The following is a 19,830-nucleotide window of genomic DNA, read 5'->3' on the forward strand; positions in this document are numbered from 1 at the left end:
ATACTAAAACACACGATTTTGTGAGAGAAAAAAAACACAAAAACTTAATCATGAAGCACCAATAGAAAATATGTTTTTTGTGGCTTTTTTAAGATAAAAAAAAGTATCCAGTATCTTTTATTTTCAACAATTCTGCCACCTTTCAGATTTTTATCCATCTTCTCTTTTTTTCGGTTCTGTGTTTCTGTGGATGTATTATCTTTTTTGCATTTTTATATATGTGTGACGTATGTGTCTTATGTCTTATATGGCACTCTTAATGAAATAAACACTTATTTTATATTCTTCTATATACCTTGTGTCCTGTAAGTGTTTCCGCTCTCTTTGCCATATATGCCCATACGTTTCTTGGCAAGAACAGGTGTGGATTCTATCCTTCTACTTTGATGTGTTGACATCTACTCCCATTGTTGTCATGTTGTCTGTTTATGATGTGCACAAGGAGTATTACTATATATATATATATATATATATATATTTTTTTTTTTTTTTTTTCCTATGAATGCGGCAGTGGAAATTCTAAGAAACAGAAGACAGAGATTCTATTAAAAGATGACCATTCCAGTCCACTCCGACTACAAGACTTGGCTCCTGTTCCCGCCCTAAGACAAGACATCCATCTTAAGGGCATTAGCCCCTCAGAAGGGCTGAATCATGATGCTGTACCCTCACACAAAACTACTGACTTCTCCTCACAGTGTCGAGCCCACCAGGAGCGTTTACATGCCATATGGACCACAGCTAAGGACCTGGGTAGGAGGGTTGAGCTGGAGTGTAACAGACTTAGTTCTCCAAACCTTGGCCAACACTCGGGAACAAGTGTGTCCTCACCTTCTCCTTGTTCACCTTCACAAATGACATCGGCATTTGGTAAATATCCCATTATGGTTGAGAACATTACTTTTAAAACTGACAAAAACCTTAAAACAAATACAAGGAAGCCTCCAGAAGACATCTTACCTGCCTCTGTATATACTGATTTGTGCTGGACTCCAGACAGTGCAAAGTTCTCTACTGCACCTCTGAAGAACACCAGACGACACAGCATGAAGAAAGGTATTTAATGCATTTGATATGCCTGTGTCTCTCTTTGGTTTACCTATGGCAGATGAAATGAGCATAAAAGTGTCACTCTCGTTTAAAAAAAAACTTTAACATTGGGGGTAATGCCTGGGATGTCCTGTACACATTTTGGATAGACTTTAGCAAAAGAGCTAAGACCTATAGAGTATAGGGGTAAGAGGTTTGGGGAGGTCTGTGGGGCCCAATAGATGCTCATCCTTAGTGAATTTAGGGTGAAAAGACAAACTGCCTGTCACAGTTATAGATACATATCAAAAGCGTGTCTGGGAGGGCCTTACCTCTCCCACATACTTTCAAAGAATTGATTGAAATGATGAAAATAGATGAATAATGAATGTTACCCTATTCTTACACCAAAAGGCGATATTACATAGGGAACAAGTTAGGATTCAGCCAAAGAGGAGTTCTTGGAGAAGTTACAGAATTTGGAAAACCCTTAAGCACCAAAGGACCACACCCTAGCTACTGTCCTGAGGGGCATGGGTAAAGATAAGGATGGTGGTATCTGTACAGACTTGTTGAGTGTTTATATTGCACGCTGCAGGTTAGAAAGTGTCCCAGTGTAATGTAGGCTTTACTGAGTATCACTGGACACCACAGCTGTACTGTAACACTGTGCAGACACCAACAAAATGGCACTGCACAACGATACAGAAAAGACTTACTACCCCTCATTGGCACATAGCTATAAGAGAAAGGGAGGTGTGAGGTCACCAGCAGGGACAAATTTGCCGCAACATTTTACAGGCTGCTTGCCGCCACCGCATTCTCATATTACCTCTCTGCTGGCCAACGATAGTGAATATGAAAAGTTTTGGTTAAAGGGGTGTCTCCTTCTGGTAACAAGGGCTCCTTGTCCCTCACCAGCTTGTTGAATGAGGGGGTTGGGAAGTCGAAAACAGTTAAGCAGGCTGTTTTGCACAATTTGAGTAACTCCCTTTTAACTTTAATGGGTGTTGTGTAAACAGCATAGCACCATGGGCTACGCTGCTTCTGTCACTCCTGGAGTTATGTAAAGAGAATATTGTATGGTGTGAAACTGTTAACACAACTTCCATTAACATCAGTTGGTGTTATGCAAATGCTACAAAACAGGCCATTCGGGTCTTTTTGGCTTCCACCACCAGAGCCGGGAAACTCTGGATCTAAGGATAGATGTTTCCTTTTAGTGTACAGATACTAACTGTATATACCTTACTGTTTTTTCCAGAGAAAACAGCAGCTCAAACCAAAGACCTCCATCCAAAAATTCACAGCAAAGAGGCTCAGAAAAGTCGATCTGCCAGCACAAGGTGAGTCTACTGCCAAATCTAGCATTCAGAATAAACCCATGGATCAACATCCCAACTTCAGACACGAGTGACTATTACTCTTATGAAATTCATCCAGACCCCTCCTGATCTCTTTTACTGAGATCCCCTTGACCACTTCCTCTGGGAGAGAGTTCTATAGTCTCACTGCTCTTACAGTAAAGAACCCCCATCTGTGCTGGTGTAGAAACCTTCTTTCCTCTAGACGTAGAGGATGCCGCCTTGTTATAAATACTGTTCTGGGTATAAATAGGTCATGAAAAGATCTCTGTACTGCCCCCTGATATATTTATAGTTAGTTATTTATTTGCCCCTAAGTTGTCTTTTTTTCTAAACTAAATAACCCTGATTATAATGATAATAAATATATGAAAGACAATAGGACCCAGAACTGACCCCTGTGGTTCCCACTAGTAACAGTCCCTTACTCACAGTATTACCATTGATAACCACCCTCAGTTTTCTATTACTGAGCCATTTACTTACCCACTTACACACATTCTCCCCCAGCCCAATCCTTCTCATTTTATACACCAACCATTTATATGGCACCGTATCAAATGCTTTGGAAAAATCAAGATATATGTGTCCAGCGATTCACCCTGGTCCAGTCTTGATCTCAGCTGATCCGGATAGTTTGATAGGACTGATCCCTCATAAATCCATGCTGATGTGGGGTCATAAATTTACTCCATTATAACATCTCTTAAAAAACTCTCAAACAATTTACATACAACAGAGGTTAAACTAACAGGCCTATAATGCCAAGGGTCACTTCTTGACCCCTTTTTGAATATTGCCACCACATTTGCTATGCGCCAGTCCTAGGGAACAGATCTTGTCCTTTTAAAGTCCTTAAATATTTGAAACTAGCAGAGTACCTGGTGTTACCCGGTCTTCCTACCTATACCTTGTGGGAGAGGAAAAGCAACAATGACGCTCTCATCCTCATATCTCAACCTCATATCTCGTCCTCATATCCCGACCTCATATCTCGTCCTCATATCTCGTCCTCGTATCCCGGCTTCATATGTAGAAATAAGGATCTGTTTATCACTTTACTGGTGAATGCCATCTGGACCTGGTGATTTGTCTATTTTTACCTTATCCTTCTGTGTTTTACCAGGCCTTTCATTTTCCTCTGTGAATACAGTGGAGAAAAATATTTTAATATGTTTGCTTTTTCTTCATCACTCTTTATAATTTCTCCCACATTAATTTTTAAAGGGTGAAGCTTTCAGTTTTGAAGAATACTTGTCATTATGTCTGGTGTTGGGCTATGTGATAGCCCATGAGTTTCAAACATATCCTGAGACTTGCCCCAAGATGATGCGGTCAGGAATCGTATGTACACTTGCATGGGAATTACGGACTTAGGGTGCATTCACACCACGTTTTAGCTATATGGGAACCGGATCCAGCTGGGGGGACCCAGCCCCCTTAAACAGTGACTCCGGTCGACTCATTTTTGACCCGTATCCAGTTTTCTGACCGGACTGAAAACCGTGGTATGCTGCGGTTTTCAGTCCGGTCAGAAAGCCAGATAAGGGTCAAAAATTTGTCGACCAGAGTCACTGTGTGACTCCAGTCGGCGTATTTACATGAATGAGATTTTGCGCCAGTGCGGTGGGATATGGGAGCGCCCGGTTTTGAAATTTCCCAGCCTGATCCAGCAGCCTGATCTTGCAAAGGTGGTGTGAATGCACCCTAACTCTGTTTGGAAATTAATCTCTCTGTCTCCAGTTTTGTATCACCTGCACTAACCTGCTTATACATGGTAATAGTGCAGGGTGCAACACAGTCTACCGTTTTCTGATCTGTTGTGTAGTTCCTAAGTTATGGACAGAAATCCTAAATCCTAATACGCATTTCAGCTCACCTTCCTCAGGTCAATTAAAACACCACTCATATGAAGTGCAGTTTGGTACTTTGTTGGCTAATCATAGAACATTCTGTTAGTTACTATGGGGTTGTAGAACCTACACCTGTTTAAAACCAAAAAAAGATGGGGCCAATATGTACCATCGAGATCCTGTTCACTGAGGGCGGGCCAGAGCTGAATACATGCCCTGGCAATTAAGTATGCCTGTACCTATCCTAGTACAGCGCCCACCCATCTTACGGAGTAGCTAGACCATCAGATGGGCTAATGAGCCCCATATCTCCAGAATGAGTTGTGAATACCTGGCTGTTTTCTGTGTCAATAGATAGACAACGCTCCACTTTAAAGTTAACAAATCTTACTGTTATTTATTATTCAGTTCAATTTTTAGTAGAGCTGCAATTACTTACAATGTATCGATGCCAAGAAAAGTGAAAACGGAGCACTCACCCAGCAGTTATCCTTCATGGTGGGTAGATTCCCGAACGGGGTCTTTGGCAGGGAAGCGATAGATGGAGCAGGGGGAGCTCAGACGCCGTACGTATCACGCCAATGGGCGCTTCGTCAGGCCATACGGTTTCCACTTTTCTTGGCATCGATATATTGAGTACATTCTTTGTTTTCGTGAAGCACCCCCTAGGATCCACAATTGGGATATCCACGCTCCATCCCACGCTTACATTCAACAGTGCTTGCAATTACAGCAGTAATATATGTCAGTGCCAATTCATCGTTACTTCTCCTGTTGTTTCTGGTTGTTACGTTAGTTACAATGTATTTGCCAAGTTCTTTTACTCCATGTACAGCTATTAGAGTTGATTTAGTTCCGGAAATACTCACGACAATGTGTAGCTTATTAAAGAGTATGAAAATTGGCAGCCTGTCGTAATGTATTATTGGTGAGGATTGTATGGCCAAATAATGCAACGCTGCCAGCCACAATATTAAACAATATGGTTGTAGCAATTAATGGTATAAATGTCTTTCTTCATTTTAAAAAGAGTATAAACTCAATGCAGTCGAGTAACAGCGCTATGTGCCAGTCGCCACCCAGTACTATTGGCCACTCTCCTCCATTGTCTCCATGCATGCACAGTTTTAAAACAGGATTACTGGAGAGGTAATGGAGTCTTGACCATGTCCTGTCCTTTTAGTGACTGCTGAGTGGTCAGTGGTTATCAATCCCAGTATATACTATACCTTGGCTTCAGAGGTTTATTATATCTGTAATTGCTTGTTATTTCCAAGTTTGATGGACATATAAGTAGAAAATGGATGAAATAATAGTCTGGATAACACTCTTGATTTTGTAAACAGATATATAACTAATATAGCTAGATACGTTTCTCAGCCTGCCATGGACTGTTTCCTCAGTGGCATATTGGCAGATCCTCCCTTTCTTTTTAGCCTCTCCTGGTTTGACTCTTGGATCCTTTGTTTCTTTCTCATTTATCTGTCAGTGACTACTTCGCAGATGCATCCCGGGGTCAGGTGATAGCTAACTCCAGATGCCTGTATAGGTTAAAGGATGAAGACTTGCGTTTCCTCAGACTCTGCTTACTGGAGTGGCCGGAGCAAAGTCTGACTGGGGAAGCGCAATTGCTTGACAGGGTATTAGATTCATTACAATATGATGTTTATTATCTTGTGAAAAGGTTTTGCATCATAACATGGTTGCTTGGCTAATGTCCACATTCAGGTCTGACATTACTTTTCTATTTCGAGATGCAGCCAGAATGAGATCTCTGGATTCTAGATTTTAGAACTACATTCCTGGGTAAATCAGGCCTTCTGGGTTTCCTCCCTGCTCTTTTAATTCCATTTATGCAGAGGATGGACACCTGAGAAACTAAACTTATAAAACACTTATCCTCTATCCACAGGATAGGGGATACGTGTCTGATCCTGGGGGTCCAACTGTTGTGACCCCCCATGATCTCCTATATAGGATCCCATCTACTTACCCTTCCTAGGCGTGTTCTTGTCCCCTTCTTCCTGAACGAGTCAAACTGAAAGCTTGCTCAGCCAATCACCGGACGCAGTGATGTTACGAGCAATATTGTATTTTCCCTGTTTAATTGATATCCTGGGTTCCTCTGGAGTAATTAAAGGGGTACTCCGGTGAAAACCTTTTTTTCTTTTAAATCAACTGGTGGCAGAAAGTTAAACATATTTGTAAATTACTTCTATTAAAAGTTCTTAATCCTTCCTGTACTTATTAGCTGCTGAATACTACAGAGGAAATTCTTTTCACATCACGAGCACAGTTCTCTCTTCTGACATTATTATAATAATAACACTTTATTTACTGTTGTCCTTAGTGGGATTTGAACCCAAGTCCCCAGCAGTGCAAGGCAGCAGTGCTAACCACTGAGCCACCATGCTGCCCTTAGCATACATCTGCTATGTGCTCGTGATGTCATTAGTGTTCCAAAAAGAAAGGAATTTCCTCTGTAGCATTCAGCAGCTAATAAGTACTGGAAGGATTAAGATTTTTTAATAGAAGTAATTTACAAATATGTTTAACTTTCTGCCACCAATTGATTTAAAAGAAAAAAGGTTTTCACCGGAGTACCCCTTTAAGTGTTCCTCTGGAGTTCTTACTGTTCTTTTTTTTTTTGTTTCTTTATTATACAAAACCCGGAATTGGACATGTGATTGCACCTGGTGCCATTACTATACTACTATTGTTATTATGTCCTGTGATCCTCACTTTTGACATCTATATAGTAATTGAGTTCTTGTCTTTTTTGTCATGTGTCCAAATCATGTGAATAAAGTTTATTAAAAAAAACAGGCCATCACTTGTTCTCGCACAGGAAGGTGGGGGCTGAAGCGCTCTGAGGATGGGTAAATCGGTGGGACCCTCATACAGGATATCGCAGGGGGCCTCAGTGGTCAGACCCCCTGCGATCAGGCACTTATCAGGAATAAGTGTCTGGTAAGTTTAGTTCCCTGGACTAACCCTTTAAAGTAGGATAAGCGCTGTTTCTTTAAGAGATATAATCAACTCTAGTGTAGAGTTAGTTTTTTTTTAGATTGATTCTTCACATTTTAGTTCACAAGCTTCAGTACGTTTATTAAATTCAATGAGATGTTCTCTGTCCCCCTCTAGTGCACCAGCCGTGTGTGCAGTGTGTGCCTCTGTAATGTTGTGAGTAGAATCCAAGATCCTGTTTACACTGGACCTGTTACATCTGTCATGGCTGCTATGATAATGGAAGCCATGATGGATATAATAAGTCTGTTGTGAAATGGATCAGGACAGATCCTACTTACCTAAAGGGGTTGTCTGGGTTCTATTTTTTTTGTATATTTGAGCTCAGGCGGGTTATAAATAGAAAAAAAATCATATACTTACCTATGTCGCTCCCCCGCCTCTGCTGTCATGGAGCACCCGCTGAACTCTCGAGGCAACATCTCTTTCTCCCTGGATGGGTTTTCCTTATTGCATTTTATTTCATTGATTTAAGCCATTCCCTTGTTCTCCAGTAGAGAGCGCTCCTGTTTAACCTTTGTTTACTCTGCTCTTGTCATTTGTGTTTCTTCATGTATACTGTAGATTTTTTTGTTTCTAATTAATTTACATAAAAATTGTATTTTCAGTTCTACAGCTGCAAAGTTAGTGTGTGTATATATATATATACCTGCATATCGTCATCCAAGAAGACAGTAAATACAAATTGGTTGTACACACTTATACATCAGTTCTTTTATACTAGCTCCTCATGGATAAGGGTGGGGAATATATCTTAAATAACCGTTGGGGCGACCTCCCCGATCTCCCCATACAACACGTGAACATTTAGCACGGCCAAATGTTTATGCTCTGCTATCGGGGTGGGGTAATACCGGCTTATCCGTCCCCAGAACAATAGGGTCAGTCAGAAAAAATCTGTAGGTGGAAAGTCACTATGCACCTTATACATTAGTATACATTATATAATAATATTTAATAATAATATTTTTATAAAGTGCCAACAAATTCTGCAGCATTTTACAGTTTTGAGGATATCTGTCAAACGCTAAATATTCAATCAAATGGTGGACTTGATCACAAGAGTTTGTAATCTATATAATAGGCATCTTTAGGCTATGTTCACTCTAATATTATTATAATTTTTTTTTTTTTTTTAAGAAACACTAGTGCATTCTGCGTTGCTTTTGTTGCTGTCGAAAATTAAAACTTAGGATGATTCCATTATAAGTCAATGAGGACCAATCATGGTATGTGGGTATCCCTTTGAAAACTAATCTGTACTGTTAGGGTAGTGCTTTCCAAACAGTGTGTCTCCAGCTGTCGCAGAACTACACCTACCACCATGCCTGAACAGCCTTTGACTGTTCGGGCATGCTGGGAGTTGTAGTTTTGAAACAGCTGGAGGCACACTGTTTCTTCACTCCCAAGAAAGCCACCAGTTTTCAGCTTCTATTTACTTTAACTGGGAATGCTCATTAAAGTATGAAAGCAGCACTAAAAATTAGCTCTAAAAAAAAAAAAAAAAAAACATTTTGCTTTAAGCTCAAATTGAATTTAATGGGATCTTGGAAAAATTGCAAAAAAAAAGCATCCAAAATTGCCTAAAAACTGCACTGATTTACAAACTGTTTTGGAAGACGTATTTACGCTGGTTTCTACACATTATTTTTATAACCGTGTGAACATATTGGGGGAGATTAATAAAAACCTGTCCAGAGGAAAAGTTGCCCATAACAACCAATCAGATTGATTTTTTCATTTTTAACAAGAAGCAATCTGATTGGTTGCTATGGGCAACTGGGCAACTTTCCCTCTGGACAGGTTTTCATAAATCTGTGAATTCACACATAGTGACTTTGTGACAGAATTATAGAGCAAATTCTGCACTGAAAATCTGCAGCAAATATGGATGGTTAGTGTAGTCACTGGTGTTAGCCCATGTACCACTTTGGCCCGCAATTTAAGTTCTCTGTTAGGCTATGTTCACACGGGGGCATGTCTACCCGGAAAATTTCTGGGCGGACATTCCACGGACAGCATGGGCCGGCAGAACATCATCTTCATAGACGGCAATGCATTTCCTAGCGGATTCCGCAGAAAGAATTTCCATGGCAGACAACTCCTACGTGAAAAATTCCGCCCTGTGCACTGTGCTGCAGATTCCCGTTGAAAACAATGGAACAGCATTTGCAACAGCTGGAGGGCCACAGGTTAAATACTGTATATCAGTGTTTTCCAAACAGTGCGCCTCCAGCTGTTGCAAAACTACAACCCCCAGCATGCCTGGACAGCCTTTGGCTGTCCAGGCATGCTGGGAGTTGTAGTTTTGCAACAGCTGGAGGCACACTGTTTGGAAAACACTGCTGTATATATATATATATATATATATATATATATATATATATACAGGGAAACCCCTCCAACAGACCACCTCTTTAAGAAGGCCACCCCTTTATCCAGACCATAAGCCATTATGCATCATGTACAGTACAGTGACCATTATTTGACCATTTTCTTTGAGAAGACCACCCCCTAGAAGACCACTTTATAATGCATTTTTGGGTAGTCTTTTTAAAGAGGTCTCACTGTATATCCAGTATAATATAGGTAAACATATATATTTGTAGATAAGACATAAAAAAAATCTCTTTTAGGTGGTTAGGGAAGCGGTCATATTATGTCAGCCGAGTTTCATGGATCCATTTCGTTTCACTATGTAAAAAGGAAAATAATATCTTTCCCTACCCAGGGCCCGATCCGTCACCTCCTGCCCCCCGCCCCAGACATATGGTTGTGGGGGCCGGCAGCGTGAATTGATTATTTGAATAATATAAGTACATAGTCAAATCTCCTCTGATCTCCTTTCCTCGTGAGGATTAGAGTGATTTAACCTGTGCCATGGTGAAGATTAATTTAAAGTAATTGTTTTGCCTTCCCTCGATCTTTGTATAAATATGATTGCACCAGGGTCTGTCACTAAGATTTATTACAAAGTAATGGCCTCTAGCTGTCCACCTCCGCTTCCTGGCCACAATTACATATATTGGGCGCTTTCTGCCTCCAGGCGACCATATCATTCTTCTAACCAACCATTTATATGATCTGAAGAGAGGGGGCGCCAAAGCAATGGTCAAACTGGCTCCCTCAATATGGTGTCTGTTTCCTCCTTCTCTACCCTTGGGCCAATTCTCCACTCCTTGTTTGCTAAAAAAAAAATACTGATCTTCTTGAGGAGGTTGGTTCATCCTTGTTTTCTGCAAAAGGCAGGATTGGGCCCCTTCTCTTAATAGGAGCCATAGCAGCCATATTGGCTACCTGCTGTCATAGGATTTCCACTCTCCCGCCTCTGCTACCAGCCATGGGATGGCTGCTCTCCTGCCTCTGCTATCAACCATAGTATTGCCTTTCAACTACCTCTTCTACCAGTAATAGGATTGCTGCTCTCCTGCCTCTGCTACCAGCCGTAGGATTGTTTCTCTCCTGCCCCTGCTACCAATTATAGGATTGCTGATCTCTTGCCTCTGCTAATAGACCATAGGATTGCTGCTCTCCTGCCTCTTTTACCAACCATAGGATTGCTGCCTGCCTGCATCTGGAATCAGCCATTGAATTGCTGCTCTTCTGACTCTGCTACCAGCCATAGGATTGCTGCTCCCCTGCCTCTGCTATTGGATTGCTGCTCTCCTGCCTCTGCTACAAGCCATAGGACTGATGCTCTGCTCAAGTAAAATAATCTAAGCTTGTGTTTCCCTTGTTGGGAATTTCTGGGCGGAAATTCCGCCTTGTGCACAGTGCAGCAGAATTCCATTGAAATCAATGGGACTTGGTATGTTGCAGCAGCGTAATGTCCGTGAAGTATTTTTTGGAGGACATTCCGCTGTGAGAACATGGCCCTACAGTCTACATTCTGCAGCTATGTCTATAGACTGTCACAGAGGTGGTCAGCACTGATCACATCGGGGGGGGGGGGGTTCTCTCTGTTGAGAACCGAGCAGTAGTGACCGATCAAAGACAGTTTCCGTCCTCGTATCCGTATATTGTAGGCCAAAGACCAACTGCATCGATATCTAGTGAAAAAAGCCCTAAGAAAAACTATAAAGCATGCGGATCTGTGGAGCAGCAGCAGAGGCCACAGGTTCTCTTTAAGGCCTTCACAGCCTGCTATTCATAAACGCTGTACTTTATTACAGTATTTGTCGGTACTGAAGGAACTACGGTCACTTTTTAAAGGGTAACTCTCCTTAAAATAAATTTTTGGTATTGCACTCCTTATGGTAAATAAAAAATATTTCTAATATACTTTGTTTGAAAAAAAAATGAAGTTTTCTATGTTTTATTTGTGCTTAAAAAAGCTCGAGCACATTTCCCCCCATCTTATACACAGACTTAGGACAGAAAGTGCAGCCTGGAGTGCTGAGGGGGGGGGGTGTCCAGCCTCATCCAATCATAGCTCCTCTCACACTTAACTGCCATATGCTGTTGGTTGGACACCCCCCCCCCCCCCCCTCAGCACTCTAGGCTGCACTTCCTGTGTTTGGGCTTCGGTCCCATGTCTGTGTATAAGATGGGGGAAAATGTGCTCTTGAGCTTTTTTAAGCAAAAATAAATCATAGAAAACAAACATTTTTTAAATGAAAGTATATTAGAAATCTTTTTTTAGGAGTGTAATAGCAAAAATTAGTTTTAATGAGAGTGCCCATATAAGCAGCTATAGAAGTGCGTTTGATGTATATCCAGCATATTTCGGGTTTTTACTTTTCTATTTTCTGGGATCTGTATATGAAGCTTTTTTTCTTCACCGATTCCTGAGTGGGCGGACTCCTTCTGATTGAGCTGAGCTCTGAGCCAATCAGATGTTTCCCCTTCATGTGTGAGACACTAAATGAGAGAAGCTGCAGCCGCATCCCCCTCCTCCCTGACTTCCATGTATTGATTTACACTAGATTAAATTTTTTACTGTCGTCACATTTTACCCTAGTGGGTTGTACATGTCTTATAGACAGTTCTGAACATTATATCTATTCACATTCTACATTGTTCCATGGAAAATACGAGACGCCAAATGTGTTAGGTGGTCTTATATATTGAGCTCTTTTCCAGACTGTCCCATGTTAGGGCTGGTTCACATCATGTTTTCTCCCATACGGGAGAGCATACGGCAGGGGAGAGCTAAAACCTCGTGCTCCCGTATGCTTTTCTATGCGCTCCCATATGTAATTCATTTCAATGAGCCGGCCAGAGTGAAACGTTCAGTCCGGTCAGCTCATTTTTGCGCCATATGCACATTTTCCCCGGACCTAAAACCAGGGAAAAAGGTCCGGTTGTAAAAGCGCATACATGAGCCGACCGGACTGAATGTTTCACTCCGGCCGGCTCATTGAAATGAATTACATACGGGAGCGCATAGAAACGTGATGCCTCATATTAATAATATATTTTTGATATATTTAATATATTTCTGAATATTTACAGTCCGCACAGATTGGATGTAAGCCGCTCAAAAGTCCTGAGGGAAACATCATTGTCACCACCCAGGCAAAGAATGGCATCACCCCCGAAAACTACACCTACAAACAATGGTAAGACCCAAGATCTGGGGTGTTATACCCAAAAAAGTGGAACAACAAGGCTGCTACACTAGAACCTAGAACACAGGCCAAAAACAGTTCCTAAAAGACAGTTCCTAAAATGGACAGAGATGTCAGCAGAGAGCACTGTGGTCATGATGGCAGCAGAGAGCACTGTGTTCCAAAAAGAAAATAATTTCCTATATATTATTCAGCAGCTACTAAGTACTGAAAGGATTAAGATTTTTTAATAGAAGTAATTTACAAATCTGTTTAACTTTCTGGCACCAGTTGATTAAAAAAAATAAAATAAAGTTTTACACCGGAGTACCCCTTTAAATAGCTGTGTGCTGACCGAGCATCAGGCCAACAGATTTTCCCTTCAGTCTCCCCCATACTCATGCTTGCTATACTTAGCTGAGCGTGCATGTGTTCTCAATGGAAAGAGGGGAATAACAGTGGCTTATCTTCCCTCAGAATAAAAGGATCAAAGATGTTGAAATACAGTATACCTGACTCTTCTTTCCCCTGACATTTGTCATCAGGAGAAAGACAAGACACCCCTGTACACAGTAGATAGTCAGTCGGTCCTGCCAAAATCTGCAGGTTTAGCAAATATTTGTGTTATGTGTATGGCCGGCTTTGGAAAGCTGTTTGATTTGTGCAAACAATATGGCAGCTTAAAGTGGTCAAATATCCATGTGAAAGGAGTTATCCAGGATAATAAAAACCAAGCTTACTTCTTCTAATAACAGCACCACCCCTGTCCTCAGGTTGTGTGTGATATTGCAGCTTACTTCATTGAAGTGATTGGAGCCAACTTGTAATACCGCACACAACCTGAGGACAAGAGTGGTACTGTTTTGAAAGGAATTTTTCTCTGTTTTTCTATTACTGGATAACACCTTAAGGGCTCGTTCACACGGACAGATCCGCAGCATATTTTACGTCTAGGATCTACTGACGATGGACCCTACTGTGTGCCTCCAGATGTTCCTGCTCTGAGTGGAAATCCACTGCTACAAGCAGACACACTGCATGCACGGTGTACTCACACACATCGCGGCCGCTCCCCCTGCTCCCTGAGCTAGGACGAGAGCTGCTGTGATGTGTGCGAGTATACTGCGCATGCACGCGGCGACTCGCACATCGCAGTGTGTCTGCTTGTAGCAGTGGATTGCCGCTCCCAGCAGACACATCTGGAGACACACTTTAGGGTCCATCATCGGCGGATCCGCAGCATAAAATGCGGATCCGTCCGTGTGATTGAGCCCTAAGGTTGGACTTTAGACTTGTTTTTAGTTTTCTTCAAAAATGCTCAAAAGAGCGCCACAAATGTTCACTGCGTGTTTTTTTTTTTTTGTTTTTTTTTGTTTTCCTGGGTGAAAAAACACAGCAGACAGGTGTCCCCTGCAAGTCAAAAGGGATTTATAAAATGCCATGGCGTTTTTGTACTCCTCTTTGGTGTTTTTTTTAGCTTTTTTGGGCTCAATGTGCAATTTTCAAAATCACTGACTTTTTTATGAAATCTTGGCGTTTATATGAAATCCTGGCGTTTCTCTCCCATAGTAGAGAAAAAATTCCATGTGTGTTTTTGCACTGGTGTGTTTTCAGGTGTCTTTTTTGTACATTCAGAAAAAAAGCTGAAAGGTGAAACTCGAAAAATTTGAATATCATGCAAAAGTTCATTTCTTTCAGTAATATAACTTAAAGAAAATCTGTCACCAGTGTCACCTGCACTAACCTGTCGTTAGCGAAAGGTAGTGCAGGTTACACTGTTGACAACGGTACTTACCTCATCCCGTACCGTGCAGGGGATCTCCAGTAATCTCCTCCGTTAGCTTCAGCTCTGGGCCCGGCTTGGGGCACAGGCGGAGCTTAGTGACATCACCGCTGCTGTTCTCTAGCAGCGGGACCCAGCAGGTAGCAGCAGCGGTGACATCACTAAGCTCCGCCCATGCCCCAAGCCACTGCTGCTCTCTGCAGGGTCTCGCAGCAGCAGTGACGTCAGTAAGCTCCGCCCATGCCCCAAGCCGGGCCCGGAGCTGAAGCTAACGGAGAAGATTACCAGAGTACCGTGGTCATCAGTGTCACCTGTACTACCTGACGGTACCGACAGGTTAGTGCAGGTGACACTGGTGACAGATTACCTTTAAAAGGTGAAACTAATATATGAGAGACTCATTACATGCAAAGCAAGATAGTTTAAGCCGTGATTTGTCATAATTGTGATGATTGTCGCTTACAGCTCCTGAAAACCCCAAATACATTATATGATTGTGGAAGCCATGTCAACTGCTGGTGTTGGTCACTGTGCTTCATTAAAGGGGTTATCCAGGAAAAAACTTTTTTTTATATATCAACTGGCTCCAGAAAGTTAAACAGATTTGTAAATTACTTCTATTAAAAAATCTTAATCCTTTCAGTACTTATGAGCTTCTGAAGTTTAGGTTGTTCTTCTCTGTCTAAGTAATCTCTGATGACACGTGTCTCGGGAAACACCCAGTTTAGAAGAGGTTTGCTATGGGAATTTGCTTCTAAACTGGGCGTTTCCCAAGACACGTGTCATCAGAGATTACTTAGACAGAAAAGAACAACCTTAACTTCAGAAGCTCATAAGTACTGAAAGGATTAAGATTTTTTAATAGAAGTAATTTACCAATCTGTTTATCTTTCTGGAGCCAGTGGATATATAAAAAAAAGTTTTTTCCTGGAATACCCCTTTAAGTCCAGGGTCAACGCATCCGTCTACCAGGAGATTTTGGAGCACTTTGTGCTTCCTTCCGCAGACGAGCTGCATTACTGAAATAAATTAACTTTTGCACAATATAAAAAAAATTCGAGTTTCACCTGTAAATTCAGGAAAATGCAGTGGCACCTTTTCATGTGTTTTTTCAGGTTTTTTATCATTATTTTATTTTTATTTATTTATTTTTTGCATTTTTTTATGTCTTTTTTTTTTATTTATTTTTTTTTTAGTTAAAATAAAGTAGTGGACACAGGGCCAGGAAAAAGGTGCCTGAAAATTGAAATGCAATTTTCACACAATGGCAAAAATGCCTTCCAGGCGTTTTTTTCTGGATTTTTTTTTTTTTTTTTTGGACAACCGTAGAAACAGGCTTAAAGTTAGATTTGTACTGGCAAAGGGTGGAAAAATATGTATACCCTAAGAGGTGACAAATGTTTCCCTGCTTACTGCAAGCTGATATGTTGCCAAGGATTACACGTCCGCTATTAGCACCAAAGGCGTAAAAAAAGACCTAAAATAATTATTGTGCTCTGAATATACAGTAATTCAGCATTAGGGGGCACTTATTTCTATAAAGCTGCTAATTGTTTTGCTGCATTCATCCCTTTTATTAACTATAAAGCAATTGACAAGCTGTTTGGTACAACCCGACCCCCCCCCCCCCCTTCCCTTGTATTAGAGGTAAGGACCCTCCTCGCTCCCGTTTTGGAGTAATCTCCAGCTTCTCCCGCATCTGGGTAACAATATGATTTTTACTGATTTACTAAGCAGGAGAAGCAGGGTGGATGTAAGCTGATTATTGACTTTTCGCCTTACCGCAGGCTAAAAAAAAAAATTAAGCTGTAATCTTCCATTTATTCAGCCGGAATAATAGTAAATAAATTTTGCAAATTGTTAATAATCGAGGCGTTTATCATCCGCTCGCAGCAGCCGTACTGGCGTTTCCAGGGCGGGGGGGGGGGGGGGGGGTGGAGAGAGAGGTGTAAAATATATATACACAGGAGTAATGTACTGCAGCTGCGATCCACTGATGATATATACCGCTATATACAATTAAAGCTGAGATTCTGAAATATGGGTCATTGCAGTGCAGTTATTCCAAATTACAACGTGCACAGATGCGAAAGGTCCTTGGTGACTTGTGTAGTGCTAAGGAAATCTTTTAAAGGGGGGAAGGGGAGGGGGGGGGGGTTATATTAACAGGAAATTGGAAATAAACCAAAAAAGGGAGGAAAAAAAATGCAAATTGGACATAATGTCACCAAACTCCAAAAATGGTCTGGACAAAATTATTGGCACCCTCAACTTAACCCCTTAAGGACATAGGGCGTACGGGTGTACCTGTATGCCCGTGGGAATTCCGGTCCCCGGAAATCATTCAGCAGGCACCCCGTGCAAACCCCTGGGGGGTTCCTGAACCCCCCCCTCATCCTGCTGTGTAAGCTGAGAGCATGTCTTAGAGTAGTGGTCCCCAAACTGTGGCCCTCCAGATGTTGCAAAACTACAACTCCCAGCATGCCTGGACAGCCAACGGCTGTCCAGGCATGCTGGGAATTGTAGTTTTGCAACATCTGGAGGGCCACAGTTTGGGGACCACTGTCTTAGAGCCTTAGTGCACACTGTCCTGCTTTTCCTTAGTGCACAGATCCCTGCTTGTCCTACCATCACTTCCTGTATTTGGTCTCCTCATAGAGACACACGGGCAATAGCTGCAGGGACAAAAATATACAATTTTTTTTTAACCAATGTATGTTACAAATATACATATAATGGGTATCAAAAAGTTTTTGTTGATGACAGGTACACAAAATTGCTGTTGGGAAAAGGCACCCTTTCAATAAGAGAGACCTGGAGCAGTTTGCAAAGGAAGAGTGGTCCAACATTCCGGCTGAGAGGTGTAAGAAGCTTATTGATGGTTATAGGAAGCGACTGATTTCAGTTATTTTTTTCCAAAGGGTGTGCAACCAAATATCAAGTTAAGGGTGCCAATAATTTTGTCCAGCCCATTTTTGGAGTTTGGTGTAACATTATGTCCAATTTTGCATTTTTTCCTCCCCTTTTTTGGTTTAGTTCCAATACACACAAAGGGAATAAACATGTGTATAGCAAATCGTGTGTTACTGCAATCCTTTCCTGTGAGAAATAACTTCATTTTCTTGAAAAATTTCAGGGGTGCCAACATTTACTGCCATGACTGTACCTGACTGTCACTTTGTTCTAGCAATCGATAAGGCTATGTTCACATGGCCTAAGGGATGGTATAGAGAAGGCATCACCTAGTGATATGTCACCAATGTCTACCCTGATCTTGACATACAGTATGTTTCCTTTGCAGATAAAAAAGCGAAGCGAGGAAAACCACAACATGAGAAATCCTCCTCTCCAGTTTTTCAAATAGAGATGACAAGCAGAATAAAAGTAAGTATGGGCCAGAGATTTCCAAAAGGGTTACATACATCCCTGCATTACCTTCACTATAGATATCACTGGTGTTCAGGGCTCATTAACTACATCAGTGTTTTCCAACCAGTGTGCCTCCAGCTGTTTCAAAACTACAACTCCCAGCATGCCTGGACAGCCGTTGGCTGTCCAGGCATGCTGTGAGTTGTAGTCTTGCAACAGCTGGAGGCACACCAGTTGGGAATTACTGGACTACATTGATGTTACCTGTTGACTTTTATATAGGACATTCCAGAAGATCAGTTTTGGATTTCCCATGTAACTCATAATACATAAGTAGGACATAAATAATAATAATTCTTTATTTAAAAAATATGTCCCAGTCCCATAACCTAAATTCACCTGTATGGTATGGAGTGTTGGAGGAAACCTACACAAAGGGTATGTTCACACTACGGAATCTCTGCGAGTGGAGATACCATCTAGCAGGCGCCAAAATCATTTGGCAATGCAGTGCGCACGTAATTCCGCCGAAAGAACAAACATGTTCACATTCGGCTGATCAGTTCCGTGGATGACCCATTCACACCAATGCAATGGTTCACACTGCTGAATTTCCGTAGTGTGAACATATACACTTGGGGAGAACATACAAACTCCTTGCAGATGTTGTCGTTGATGGGATTTGAACTTAGGACCCCAGTGCTGCAAGGCAACAGTGCTAACCAGTGAGCCACTGTGCTTAAACCATTCTATCCTTAAAGGGGTACTCTGCCCCTAGACATCTTATCCCCTATCGAAAGGATAGGGGATAAGATGTCAGACCGCGGGGGTCCTGCCGCTGGGGACCCCCCGGGATCTCGGCTGCAGCACACACCTGTTGTGGCTTCCGGCAGCGCTGCAGGCTCTCACTACCACGCCTCACGACCACGGTGACGCGAGATCGTGATGTCATGACCCCGTCCCAGTGTGATGTCACTCCCCCCCCCTCAATGCAAGTCTATGGGAGGGGGCATGACAGCCGTCACGCCCCCTCCAATAGACTTGCATTGAGGGGCGGGGTGTGACGTCACACGGGGGCGGAGTCGTGACGTCACGATCTCACGTCACCGTGGTCGGGAGCCGAAGCCTCCAGCGTTTCCAGAAACCGCAACAGGTGGGTGCTGCAGCCGAGATCCCGGGGGGTCCCCAGCGGCAGGACCCCCGCGATCTGACATCTTATCCCCTTTCCTTTCGATCTGTCCGTGTGAATAGACCCTGAATGGGATAATGGTTCGGGTGGAAATGTAAGTGTATATCCAAATTGAAAAATGGTGCGTGAAAAGGATCTTCCCCTTTGAACTTGCACTATGATCTTGCATTGAAAAGTGTGTGTAATCACTTAAGGCCCTTATACAAGGAACTCCAAAAAATGGCCCATGTAAAAGGGCCGGCGATGAGCCGAACGTCGCTGTCAGCTGATTGGATCTTTTGTGCAGCGTTTGGAATAATCGCTATCAGCCACATGAACAATCCAACGATTGTGTGGCCCAGCCGCATGGTTGATGGAGCCCTGTGAAGGCTTAGTATATGAGCACTGATCGAGATTGCACCCTTTATCTGCATCATGTCGGCCCATGTAAAAGGACCCTTAGGCTAGGTGTACATCTGTGTCTAAGGCTCCGTTCAGGGTCTCTGTCACAGATTCTATTCGGCAGCAGAAAACATACACCAACCAAGCCTGACAGACCTAGTTCAGTTTATTGGGGTTCATCGGGTTTTCCGCTTTTGTCCATCATTTTACTGGATAATAATTATAAAACCTGTGCAGAGAAAGTGTGGTGCAGTTGCCCATAGCAACCAATCAGATTGCTTCTTTT

At 42.2% G+C, this 19,830-nt stretch overlaps 1 protein-coding gene across 1 annotated transcript in view; it reads left to right on the top strand.

Annotated features, from left to right (window-relative positions):
• Positions 1-19,830, top strand: part of CCDC187 (coiled-coil domain containing 187) — an 85,075-nt gene that overhangs the window by 32,352 nt on the left and 32,893 nt on the right. The window contains exons 12-15 of the mRNA XM_056541002.1: positions 512-1,056; positions 2,294-2,375; positions 12,728-12,834; positions 17,907-17,989. Coding sequence (XP_056396977.1) covers positions 512-1,056; positions 2,294-2,375; positions 12,728-12,834; positions 17,907-17,989 — 817 coding nt within the window. The remainder of the gene's footprint in view (positions 1-511; positions 1,057-2,293; positions 2,376-12,727; positions 12,835-17,906; positions 17,990-19,830) is intronic.

The sequence above is a fragment of the Hyla sarda genome, chromosome 9 (genome assembly GCF_029499605.1).
Source record: "Hyla sarda isolate aHylSar1 chromosome 9, aHylSar1.hap1, whole genome shotgun sequence".
Taxonomy (NCBI): Eukaryota; Metazoa; Chordata; class Amphibia; order Anura; family Hylidae; genus Hyla; species Hyla sarda.